The 14,271-nt window shown below is 36.0% G+C and overlaps 1 protein-coding gene across 1 annotated transcript in view; it reads left to right on the top strand.

Annotated features, from left to right (window-relative positions):
- LOC118625023 (fibrous sheath-interacting protein 2-like) overlaps positions 1-14,271 on the top strand; it is a 105,707-nt gene that overhangs the window by 74,670 nt on the left and 16,766 nt on the right. The window contains 2 exon segments of the mRNA XM_036253343.1: positions 43-2,491; positions 4,554-13,990. Coding sequence (XP_036109236.1) covers positions 43-2,491; positions 4,554-13,990 — 11,886 coding nt within the window.

Raw genomic sequence — 14,271 nt, 5'->3', positions numbered from 1 at the left:
CCTGAAGGATATTTTGATGAATTGCAACCTCTAAGGCTAGAGAGTATTAAAGTGAGCCCTAAGGGCAACCCTCAGCCAGGCTTTAAAATAAATCTAAAAGAAAAATCAAAAGTCACCCCTTTGCCTAAATTTAGAACAAAAAGACACCTAGCACCTAGTGCTGCTAAGGTCAACAGCAAGACCAACTTAGGTCCTAGAGAGAAGACTCAAAAAGACAGCATGTCCAAGACTGCCATTGGGCTGCCACACATCTCAGCCACAGGAGACATCAAAGGCTTGCTAGGAACTAAACTGCCCACTTCAGAATTAAACATGCATGCCAAGCAAATAATAAGGGATATCCTGGAAACAACTGTGAAAGAATTTGAAAAGGTGAAGCAAACTAGAGCAATGGTCAGTGTGAAAGCTTTACCTGTTGATCAAATCATAGCAGCAAATAAAATAGTTAATACAGTTTTGCAGGGGTTATATGCTACAAATAACCACAATTTGGCTCATCCAGTCAAATTCCCACATCCGGATGATCTCAAACATTCACAGGGGACTATAGGTCCTGGGCGTCTTGCCGAAACACAGCCATGCTTTTACTTGGAAAATGTTTCTTCACAGCTAGAACAGATTTTCCCTAAAGACGGTATATTTAAAAAAATGTTTGACACATGGCAAGCAGAATCAAATGACATGGAAAGTGAAAAATGTAACTTATTGATGATAGCTGAAAATACCTTGACTGTAATTTCCGAAAAAGCAAAAGAATTAGTACATTCTCTTTCACTTGTAAATTTGCCACCTCTTGAGGATTATGAAGATAGGTTTCATAATTGTTTTAAAGAAAATTCTACTAGAGCTGAAGATACCAACACACAAATTAATGTGTTTGGAAGGGAAATTGTTGAAATGCTATTTGAAAAATTACAGCTATGCTTTTTATACCAGATGACCATCCCAAATAGTAAAGAAAATCTAGTAAATAAAAAACAACACACTACTGAAAATAAATACAGTCTTCCTACCAAGGACATACTCAGCAGTGTACCAACCTATTACATGAACACACAAGAACAAATTTCTTTGGGCTCTAGCAAGCAAACTCTTCTAGAAATAGTGGAAAGGGTTTTAAACACATTAGAGTCATTTGTAGACTTGCACTTTAAACATAACTCTAAATATGAGTTTTCTGGAATAGTAAAAATGCCTATAGAAAACCTTTTTCCTATCCAACAGGAACTATTAAGCAAAAAAATTATGCCAACGTTAGAATCACTGGAAAAGTTTTCTGATGAATCCAATACAAGTACTGTTATTTCCAAGGAAAATGTACAAAATATTCTTTTACAGATTCATTCATTCCATTCAGAATTACTTACATATGCTGTTAATATCATCAGTGACATGCTTGGTGTTATTAAGAACAAGCTAGACAAAGAAATAAGCCAAGTAGAATCATCATCGATTGGCATATGGAATGAGAACATTGTAGCAAGTGAGATCATTGGCACACTGATAGACCAGTGTACTTATTTCAGTGAGTCTCTGATCAAAAACCTTCCAGTGGAAAGTTCATTCCCAAAAGTGGAAACTACCTGCATTGTTAATCAGATTGAATTGGCATCTAGTGTGAAAATTCCCAGGTCAAAGTTAAAGGAAGTTAGCTTCGGGAATAATCCTCCACAAAGTAGTGTGCCTAGTTCAAAGTTTTATTCTGAGGAAGATATGAAAACAAAGTATAATGCTTCATCAAGTTTATCTTCAGATGCCAGAGCCTCGATAGAAGACACAATTAAAAGCTCAGAGTCCATGGAAAGACCTGATTCAGAAAACACACCAACAAGGTCTAGAAACAACGTAAAAGACAATGGCCCAAGGGAATGGCCATTTGATCAAGCCATGAAAGGAAATAACTCCCTTCCTAAAGACAGTGCCTTGGAAAAACTGTTTAAAAAAGCAAATGAATCCACAGAAGAATCACTAAAGCAAGGCCTGTCATTCATAGAAATGAGAAAAGGTGAAAATCCAAAAGTGTTTCATTATGGGACCTTAAACCCAGTTGTTGGGCCTGACCAAACTCAGACCACTGTTTCTCCACTCAAAATATGTGTAGCAGCAGAAAAGATTGTCAATACAGTGTTGTCAAGCTCTGGTTTTCCAAGTCAACCACCCATTAATGAAAACATGGAAACAATGAAACCATTTTTCATATCAAAGCAAAACCCTGGAGGAGGAAAGAATGAGGAAAAAAGTTTGCTTACAGTGTGGGATGAAAGAATCAGCTGTAGACCTGAAGAAGAAAACACAAACTCTGAAGCCAGCAGGGGACATCTGTCTTTACTGAAAAAATGGGAAAACAGGAGGTGCCCAAACATAAAGACTCTGAAGGAACTCGAAGTCATTGCTTTTGCTGATCATGAACTGGGTCCAAATGAAATTAATTTGGTTGCAAGACATGTAACCACATCTGTGGTCACATATTTCCAGAACTTCAAAACTAGAGGTAAGCAAGAAATAACTTACTTTAAAAGTTCACATAATTCAGAAAAACAGTCAGATATGTTTATTTACTGTTTTTCTGAAAACAGCCTTGGAGGTGGGGTATTTAGTACTTCTTAATACATCAGGATACCAAAAAAGAGAAGTTAAATATTCACATGGTTTGGACCTGAAAGTGTCTGTTCAGTTTCCCATGTCTGCAGATGACAGAAAAGCAGGGTTGAGTATGAGGGATGAGTTCCAAAGAGTTTTTCCAGTTCTTACGTATGACTTATTAATACCAAAGCCACAGTTAACTGATTGAAGGTTGGTGATTCATCTTCTCAAGGTGCACAGGGGAAGTCTTTGCCATTGTTAGTCACAGTTATAAGAGCAGTGGTATTAAACAACTTGTTTTATTTGCATTGCACCATTCTTCTTTTTTTTTTTTTCCTCACCCGAGGACATTTTTTCATTTTTTTTTTTGTTCAGATAGAGTGAGAGGGAGGGAGGATAAGAGAGAAACATCGACATGAAAGGGACATCAAGTAGCTGCCACCCGCACAACCCAACTAGGGCCAGGGACAAACTGCAACCAAGATACATGCCCTTAGCGGGAACAGAACCCGGTCTCTCAGGACTGCAGGCTGACGCTCTAACCGCTGAGCCAAACCGGCCAGGGCACATTGCAGTATTATTAAATTCCTTTTAGGTGTAATACTCTAAACATATTCTTACAACGCTATTTTCACTCTGTTTCTAAGAATGCTTATCCGTATATGTTAGGTTGAACCACATGTAACAGCTATTTTTGTATGTCGAAACCTGTTGATTATTGGCAATTTCATAAAGTTGAAGCTAATAATACTATAATAGTCCTAAACTAGATCAATAATTCCAGTTCCCAGTAATTAGATGCTACATTATCAGTCCAGACAAATCACCTGTCCAACATTCAAATACGAGAGCACATACTACCAGTCCTAACACCTGCAGGAAGAGGACACTTTCCATTCTTAAAACACATTTTTTTCAAGATGGACAGTTGTAGAACTGCAGATCGTAACAGAATCTCAAACATAACCTAAATGAACTTAAAGAAAAAGAAATCTAAGAAAAGGAGATTCATGATTCTATCCCGCTGGTATGTGGCTCTTCTATCAAATCAATTCTCTGTTCTCAGACATGTACAGGGCCTGGCAGTGATTTTACTCGTGTTCCTTCTTTCATGTGGAATATTCATTCCTCACTCCCTTCATCTCAATATAGGCCAATCTTGTCAAGCAGTCAAAGCTCAGCTAATAACCCCCCATCTCCCCCATCTCCCCCCATCTCCCCCATCTCCACAAAGACTTGCCTGATTACACATGCTGGGGCATGATAGATGCCTGAGTTCTGAGGGAGTTCTGAAAAACAAGAGTGATGCTCTGGTCGCCACTCCAAGAAGTTGGCCATCCCAACCAGGTGTATGATTTGCAGTAAATATTTTGTGGACTGAAGAGAAGACTACAGTCCTAAGCCTGGCTGGTTTGACCTTCCAATTTTGTGACAAACTGCAAGCTAGGGGATAAAGTACTACTGACATAATCATGTAACCCTTACATTTCTGAAGTTTGCACACTTTTATTTCAGTCAAGTTGCTATTGAAACACAACTCCTTAGTTCCTATAAGCAATACAGAGGATAACATTAAATGTTTTCACTAAAAATATGTCTTCAATAATTAGAGGAGGTCCTTACAGATCACTACAGACATGGTAGGATATAAAACTCAACATGAAAATCACTTCTTTTGTGCCCAGAATTTTCAACTTCTTGGAGCCCATAACCCTCTAAGCAAGACAGACATTAGCACTTGACTTAGAATAGGAATTCTTAAGGGTTATTTCCCACTTTCTGGCTGAATTTGAGATTACACAAAGTAGGAGGTAAATATTACAAGAAAACCTAATGTCTTTCTTGACTAAATATTTCTATTGGTTTAGTGTGGTGTCCAAATGTGAAATCCATATGTAAATAATTACCAATAAAGTAAATTTTCCATATTTTTCATAATGCATGCTAAAAATTATGTTTTCTTTTTTAAGTGTCCAATCAGAAGATGTCTATTGTTTCTACACTGTCAAAGAAAAAATATGAATCAAAACAGCCTCTAAGAAGCATATACAATGATCCTTCACTTTATCAATTTTGTGAACAGCTCACTGAGTCTGTCATTTGCCATTTATCTTCAAGCATTTCTGACAGCACCCAAGACGGTAGAGAAAAGGAGAAAGCATGGGAAAGCCAAAACGCAGGATTTGACAAGATTATTTGCATTGATTCTCTAGTGTCTGAAAGCAGGTCGATTTCTATTGGAGAACTAGCTTCAAGTATTTGTGAAATCATTACTAAAATCCTTTGTAATAATAATATTATAGAGGCTAACATTGCACAGCAAATATTTTCTTTAAATACAAAGTACATTTATTGCCCAGGAGTAGCTGCTGCTGACTTTGAAAATCTCTTTCAGGATCTCTTAATAGGAGTGATTCATATACTGTCAAACAAAATAGGAATAACTCATCACTTTAAAAGCAATGGAAGGAGTAAACCACTCTCCATGCTTATGCCCATTTGCAACAAAACAAACACCATGAAAAGACAGAGAGGTTGCAGAAATTGGGAACCATCTACTCATCAAACTGATCGTCTCATTCAAAAAAATAAACTGAATTATCTGGCATGTAAGTTAGACAGTCTGGTTAGGAACCTAAACACTTATGAATCCAAAGATGTAGTCAATAAAGTTTTTAATATTGTTTTAGATTTATTTTTACCAGATGAACACCTAGGTGAGGCTATGGATTCTGATGAAAAAGCAAGAAGATCTTTATCATCTTCGAGTGATCAGCAAAATAAGAGCATATTTGTATATAACTTAGGGCTCACTCCCAAATCAGTTTTCCTTCTCAATGTCGTGTGTGAGAAACTTATTAGAACACTTTTGGAAAAATGCACAAACACTGTCCTTCTTGATAATGGTCCTTTTTCTGATGAAATATCAACACAACAAAGTCAACTTTTAAAAATGCTTCAAAGTGTAGAAGATGAAGAACTTGATTATTGTAAGGGAGCGATGGACCGTGAACAATTTCAAGCAGATTATATGTCAGGACTTTTGGAAAATCTGGCAGACATGGATCAAGATTTATTGTCATCAGATTCTATGCTTACTATTATTTCCCAAAGCTTGGTTAAATCATTGATGGACAAACTATGTCACAGTATGCAACTCCCCCAAAGTCCAATTACTGCAAGCAAGCATTTAAAGGATAGAGCAAGAGAAATACAGTCTAGTTTTAAAAAAGCAGGAAGGCCAGAATTAAGACAAGGTAAATGTTCTTTAGGATTCACAAGTTATGATGGTAATGCTTTGACAGCATCCCTGAATAATTCCAGTGTGGTTACTTCCAAAATACAAGCACCATTTGGCAAAAAGCGTTCAGCAAATTCCTCTGCTGTGTCACCTCTTAAAAGACAGAAAACAAAGGATATGCATACAACAGCTATCCAGAACAAGCTATATCTGGGAAGTATGAATACAGGTATTTATTCGGCCACATTTTTGGAAGAAATAATTTCAGACCTGTTTTTTAATCTCTCTATTTCACTGTGGGGCAAAAATGAAAACATTACTGAGGCTCAGCTTAATGAGATGAATATGTTATTTGTCAACAACATTGTGGATGACTTAAATAACGCCCATGTCACTGTTTTACGGGATGCCGAAGAAAGGCTGTGTTTTCCACCAGTCCATAAAGAAACTGTTAGGAGGATTGTTGACTCAGTTTATTATGATGTTGTACAGAAATATAAATCGAAGGTGACCTGTGATGGCAATCTGGCACATGACAACACCTCAATAGCAGAACAAATAACTAATGGCATATTACTAGAGATTTTAGACTACCAACTCCCACCTTGCTTCAGGGAAAAGCTCATACCTAACTCATATTACCACCTCAAAGCTGAGATTATACTTCAGAAACTACAGAATAAACTCAGAGAATTTACCTCCAAACCCAGCTCTTCACCAGGCTATAGCACCACGTTGTCGCACTCATTTTTAGAAGACGTCATCAAAAGACTTTTCTCTCAACTCATTACTCCATCCAGTAAGACTTCCCTTTTGGGAAGAAAAGATTTCATGAGTTCAGATTTTAATGAAATGCGTAACTGCATAATAAATAATGTTATATCAGCCATTTCAAAACATAAGATTTGGTTCACTATATGTGATAATCAACATCTATGTACAGGAAATAACCTCCAGAAGATGGTGGATTCTGTTTATAGTAATATTATGCAAACGTCTGACTCTCTTGCTTCAATTCAGAAAAGTATAGTCAGCCGAAGCCCAATTATGGTTGACCAAATAGCCAGTTTTATTATCCAAGAGATTATTGAAAATCATCTTCATCCATTTTTGTATGAAGAAGGTTTGCCTCGTCCAAATACTCCATTGGATGCAATATCAAACATGGTTAAACAGGTGCTCAGTGAAGTCACAGAGTCACGTAGACCCAAGATGCCATCACCCTTAGGTATTTACCCTGATATATTGATAGGAGAAATTGTTGCCAGACTTTTATCAAAGCTTTTCAGTTCAAAGCAAGACACTGAAATTGAGCTGAAAAGCATGACACAAAAAATAGTAGACTCAATAAGTAACCACATTGACAAAGCTAAAATTCACCTTCTATGTGGTGGCAAAGAGCAGTCTTACCCCTCTCTAGATACAGACATTGTGGATGAACTCGTCACCTCAGTTTATAGAAATGTTTTAAAACAGCATGGGATAAACCCTCAGGTTAAGGACTGTAAAGACAGTGAAATTTTTGTGGAAAATATTGCCAATTTAATTGTAGCAGCTATTTCAGGTTACCTTCTTCATCCACTGTTTTCTGGGGATTTGTCATCATCTTCCACTTCTATTTCCACAGCTGAGAATATTGTTCAGGACATTATTAGTAACATCAATAAATCTGCCAAGCCAAGTGAAAGTTTATCTCCATATAACACCTTGCTGCCGTATACATTTTTAGAAGACATGATCAGATTACTGTTATCTAGAATCTTTTCTTCTACATCTAACATTGTTCCAAACACAGAAACTCTAAAAAATGGATCAAAACTGAATTTCAATGAAATGGCTTCAAATATAATCAGTGATATTAGGATGAAAATTTGTCAACATGAAATTCGATTTTCAAAAGATGAAGAAACCAAGTCTGTGTATTCAAACGATGATGTTCAGAATCTTGTTGACTCAGTATTCAAAAAGATTTTACCAAATTCTGAATCTCAAAAATCAGTTGAGCAAAATATCACAAGCAATAAAGATATTCTCATTGATAGAATAGCAGGTTTTATCATTAAACACATTTGTCAACAACATCTTCAGCCATTTGTGGATGGAAAGTCATTGCCTTCATCATCGTATACAGGTCTTGACAATGAGAGAATGCAGAGGTTTTATGCCAGTGTTTACTCTTCAATGTTTTTGGAAGATGTGATCTCTGGGGTTTTAAACAAAATATTCCACAGGGTGATAGGCATTGTACAAACAAAATCAGTAAGAGATTTGGAAGATGAACTTTTTGATAAAGCTGAAAAACTCATACATTTGATAGCAGAGGAACTCTCAAAAGCCCAAGTTAGCATTCTAGAGAGTGCGGAGGAACAATTGTGTTTGCCTCCAGTAGAGAGACATGTAGTCAAAAACATTATTGACGTGGTGTTCAGCAAAGTTTTGCAAGAATACGAAATGGACATAATGCCTAATAATGATTTTCTAAATGATACCAAGACATTGGCTGCAAGGATAACTAAAATCATCCTGGCTGAGACTTTTGATTTCCAAATCCATTCAAATATTACAGGAAAGCTTCCTCATAAGTCACATGGCAAACTAAATGTTAATGTTTTGATAAAGAGAGTTCAGTGTTACATTACTAAATCAAGATTCCACAGGCAGGCATCAACAATATATACAACGATGTTACCACATACTCATTTGGAAAAAATCGTCACTCAGCTTGTATCTCAGATGGGTCCATTGGCCTTCAGTGCAGAATACACAGATCCTTCTCAATCAGATTTAAGTAGTACAGTCATAAAACTTATAAATGAAATTATGTCAATAATTTCAAAACATGTAATATGTATTATTAAACATGGCAATGGAAAACAAAGTATAATTTCAGAAAAAGATATCCAGTCTATGGTTGATTCCATTTATGCTGATCTTTCATATTCAAGTCTATACCAGTCTCTTACAAAAGATAGGAAAGGAATAAGTAACATACCTGTTTCAAAAATAGCAAGTTTTATAATAAAGGAAATATTTAACCATCATCTTCAGTCATTTTTATCTGGAGATAAAACCTTCCTTTCAGCTGCAGTTGATCAAAATTATAAACAGAAAGCAATAGATCCTACACAAAGAGAGCTGTCTTTCATTGTGAATTCAGCTGTCTTTCTGGAGGAAGTAATTGCTGAGCTTTTATGTAAACTCCTTTATGCATTCTCGCATAATGTCTTAGCTGCTGAAAACCCAAATACACTAAAAGTCAAAATTACAGGCATTGTTACAACATTAGTCAAATCAATTGTTCTGGAGTTCACCACATCAGAGATTTTAGTTACAGATGATTTTGATGATAATATGTGTTTTTCAGAAAGATATAAAGAAATAGTTCAAAAAACAGTCAATCTAATTTATGAAAAAATATTAGATGAATATAAATCTCTGATTCAAGTATATAGAGCTATACAAAGTGACACTGTTTGTTTTGGAAGGAAAATATATCATTTGCTATTGGAAGAAATTTATGATTATCAGGTGCAATTGTTAGTTTCAGGAGAATTAGTGTCTTCTTCCTATTCTTCCCCTCAAGCTGACAATATTATCAAAAATGTGCTAAATGTCATCCTGAAGGATAGCCACACCTTCCCATCATGCATTACTGTGCTGCCTCACTCTCTTTTAGAAGATATAATTCACAAGCTTATAGTGCATATCTCCCCTTCAACTGACACTGAAAGGGAACTCGAAAAGGAAGATGGTACACCAGATGATGAGTTTGTGGATGCAGCTTCAAAACTGACTGATGAAATTATCAAAGAAATTTCTGAACATGAAATCCGTCTTGCCACGACAGAAGAAAATGCAGAAAGTACACAATTAGAAGTGATTGAGAATTTGGTTGACTCTATATGTAATGGTATCTTGAAAACATCTGAATTTCAAGCTGAAGTGAAAAAAGATGCAGGTAAAAAAGGAGGATCCGTCCTCAGTAAACTAGCTGGTTTCATTATGAAGGAAATCATGGATCATCACCTGAAGCCATTTTTACAGGGTGACAAATCCTCTGCCAGTGATGATGACCAAGTCTCTGTACTTACTAAACCTGTTCCAGAAAAGACACAGACTTCCCTATACTCAGCTACATTTTTGGAGGATGTAATTGTTGACCTTGTTCACAAATTTTATTCTCTTCTAAGTATAACTGAAGATTCCAAAAAAAAAGAAAAGCCAGAGACAAACATTGTGGGCTTGGCTATAAATTTTGCAAACTCTCTGATAGGAGAATTTAGGAAAAGTGAAATTAAAGTTCTACCCAATGCTGAAGAAATGTTTGCTTTTCCACCAATTGATAAAGAGACAGTTGATAAGATATCTAATTTTGTGTATGATCAGTTCATAGTAAAGTACGACTCTAATGAAATTCCGAAGGATGATAAAAGTAACATTCTAACACAAACAATTGCTGCTTTAGCCCAAAAGGCAATCTCTGCTTTCAAGATTCAACCACTTTTTTCAGGAGACTGGTCTTCCACCTTCTTTTCATTTCTAAATCCAGATAACATCACCCAAAGGATTCAACACCTACCACAGAAAACCTCTACACAGATGAGCACATGCTTAAAAGGAAACCAACTTACTTTTTCAGAACAATCATATAAACACACTTCTTCAACCTCAGACCAGAAATATTTGTTGGAGACTTTGAAAACAGGTAGAGGTGAAACAAATAGAAAGAAAAGTTTCCAAACTGAGAAGACATCAATAAAAAAAGGTGATATGCAAGATGCAAAAGCTACCTCAATAACTAGAAGGATGAAATACAATATGGTTAGCTTGTTATCAGGGTCAGCTGCAGGTGTGGCAAATAAAAAGAAAGAGAATGAAAATAAAATGACAATTTCCACTGAAAAATATACTGAGAATGTATCAAAAGTTACATCTCCAACTACTAGTGTGAAAAGTAAAGATACTCAGAAGTCAGGTGTGAGGGTAACACTTAAAAATAATGAAACTGAGAAGAAATGCAAATCAGCTTCAAAAGATAAAGAGAGGCAAGATAATGAGGCACACACACAAATTCCAGTAACTACTGATGATACAGAGTGTACAAAGGAAATACATGGACTAGATTTCAAATTAAACAAGGAAAAGAAGACTGGCAAACCAAGGGAAAGTTTATTTAAAAAAGAAGACAAGTCCTTTGTGAGAAATGCAGGGACCACAGCAAAGAACACAGTAACTCAAAAGCCAAACATTGAGGAGAGAAAAGACACTGCACCTCTAACAGATATAAATGAAAAACAATACTCTGACTATGAATATGTTCAAAATATCATTGAAAATATTTATGAAAACATCTTGGAAATAGGTTGTTCTCAAGTATCAGGAGATTATTCAAATCTCCAATGTCCCCCCAGTGATACATTTCATGTAATTCAAGAGGTTGGCAATGATTTAGCACAGTCTGTTTCAACAAAGGCTTTAGCTGTCTCAATTAACAAAAATCTCCCTCCCAAAGAGAAAGAAGAAGAAAAAGAGAAAGAGAGAGTAAGAGAAAGACAGAAAAAACGAGAGAGAGAGAAAGTTAAAGCTAAAGAGATTGGAAATGAACGTAGTAAACCAGATAGTCCTCAGTACCCACCAAAAAGTAAACCTGGAATTTTTCCTGCTAATTTTTTAGAAGATGTTATCATCGAAATGGTTAACAAATTGATCTTTTCTACCTCACCAGAAACACAAACACAGGACAGATGTCAAAATGTGAGTGATGGTCAAAATCAAGCTGAACTCCATGATACAGCTATGAAGCTTATTGATTCACTGTTGAAGGAGTTTTCGGAGGCTCAAATTAAGGTATTTAGGCCAAATAAAGAAAATCAGGATTTTCCACCTGTAGATAAAGTGTCATCCATTCCTAAAGTACCTCTCAAGCATAAAGAATCAACTACAGATGAAGCATCATCTAACATTAAGAAAATAATGGTGGATAAAATGCCTCATGTACATAAAGTGACTAAAAACGTCCCTCTAAATAAAATACCTTTCTTAGACAGAATACCAGAAATAGATAAAACATTGGTTAACAAAGTTGTTCACTCCTCTGTATGCAATATTTTAAAGGAATACAGATCTCAAGACTCCATTTGTAAGAATATAAAGAGTAATGGGGACAATTTAGCAAGAAGACTAACTAGTGCAGTGATAAATGAAATTTCTCAACATCAGTTTAATTTGACATTTTGTGATGAGGTTCCAGCTTCAGCATGTTTGCCTCTGAACTCTAAGGATGTTGTTAAAAAGCTCCAAAAGGTGGCTCAAACAGCCAGTAAGGAATGCCAAACATCATCGCCATATACCATCATGCTGCCTCATGAATTTTTAGAGAATGTGATTTCTGCTCTTTTATCTAAAATTTTCCCAAGAGTATCCAAAATCAAAGCAGAAACATCTGAGGATGATTGGCTCACAGAACTGGATTTCCTTCAAATGAAGTTATTAAGTACAGTCACAACCGAGATCTCCAAAGATGAAGATATGATTATTCAGTATGTGGAATCCTTACATCCCAATGATGATGAAATGATTCAATTAGTGGTCCATTCCATTTACACTAAGCTCTTGTCTCAGTTTGGATCACAAGAGATTATACAAAGTTGTGTAGCCAGTGGATGCAGAATGCTTTCAGAAACCATGGTTGATTTAGTTCTACGAGAAGTGGCTGGTAATCAGTTGCAGAACTATTTTTCTGGAGAACTAACTCCACATCAGTGTGCAGAAGTTGACGGGATTATTGAAAATATTCTCAAAGATGTTATACAAACTACTGATACTCCCAAGACAAAACCGTCACATGCTAATATACTGCCTTATAACATAATAGAAGAAACTGCTGTAAAATTTTTATCAAAACTTTTAACTAAGTTTCCAAAAGTGGATAAGGAAAGAAACAAATCTCTAGAAACTGAAATGCAAAATATCATCTCAAAAATATTAAATTCAATGCAAGAATTTATCTCAAAAAGTAAGATTAAACTTATACCACCGGCCAAGGAATTGCCTACTGTACCTTTAGCTGACAAGGAAACTATTGAAAAAGTAGTTGATTCTGTTTATACCAGGATTTTAAACCATTCTGGCTCACATACTTCCATATTCAAAGATCTAATGGGCAAGAGCAATGTCCTCTCTGATATCATAGGTTTTTTAATGGTGAAGGAAATTTCCAATTCTGAATTTCAACCTCAAGTAGAGGAAGAAGTATCAAGTTCAGAATTAGTTCTGGAAGCTGCAAAAATTATGAAAAAAGTGGTCAATATTGTTGATAAATTGAAGTCCCAGGAAAAGTCTTCATCCCAGAAAGGTTCTATATTAGATGCCACATTTCTAGAGGAAGCATTGGCCTTGTTCTTGGCTAAAATAGTAAGGTTGCCAAGTGCCTCAAGAAAAGATGCAAAAAATTTATCAAAGTCCGAGTTAAATAAAATTGCATCTCAACTGACAAAATCTGTAACAGCTGAAATTTCCAAAAGTAATATTAGTCTTGTTGCTGCTGACCCTGAAGAACAGCTTTTAAACCCAGAAAGTGTAGAAATGATTTCTCAGGTGATTGACTCTATTTATAGTAATGTGCTCCTACAATCTGGAACCCACAAAGACCTTTACTATGATATAAAAGGTACAAACAGAGTCTTCCCTAAAAAAGTGGCTAGTTTAATCATTAATGGAGTTTCAAATTTTTCAGCAGATACAGATAGCTCAAAGAATTCAAAGGCTGATTTCTTTGGAGATCTAGACATTAATAGAATTGTTCAAAAGACTCAAGAACATGCTTTGAAAATGACCCCTGACATTGAGAAAGAAGAGTCAGATCAAGATTCAGCTGGAGAGGAAATGCAAATTAAAATAGTTCCACATATTGGGGAAAAGCCAATCAAAATAGATCCAGGCATTATTTCAGAACACTTAGCAGTAATTTCTATAAAAACTGAACCTCTTGAGAAACTTAAGATGGACTGTTTAAGAAACACTGGACATAGCATAGCAGAAGTGAGAAGAACGTTATTGGCTGGGAGAAGTTCCTCGTCATCAAACACATCTAATGTGGAAAAGATAAAGAAAGAAAGATGCACCACATTGAGTAATACTGGACGACTGGATATAAAACCCTTAGAGGTAAGTGCAAAAGCAACCACAGAAAGCAGGTGAAAAGTGAGACGTGGTTGTTTTGAGATTGTCTTCCTCTAACAGATATTTTGGAATGCTTCTTTGTTGGTGGTGTCATTGTCCAGACCAGTACTGGTTCATCAATACAGTGATATGGCTTACTGGGACTTGCCATATCAGTGGCTCACTCTAAAGGTCACAAGTGAGTGTTCCTACCTAATCAGTTTAAACTGGCTTTAGGTGGGAGGGGAGGGTGGTGAATGGGATTCAGGGATAACAGTAAAATCAGG

This window comes from Molossus molossus, unplaced genomic scaffold (assembly GCF_014108415.1).
Source record: "Molossus molossus isolate mMolMol1 unplaced genomic scaffold, mMolMol1.p scaffold_m16_p_11, whole genome shotgun sequence".
In the NCBI taxonomy this organism is placed as follows: Eukaryota; Metazoa; Chordata; class Mammalia; order Chiroptera; family Molossidae; genus Molossus; species Molossus molossus.
Note: the sequence above shows the minus strand (reverse complement) of the source record. Positions and strands in the feature narration are given on the sequence as shown.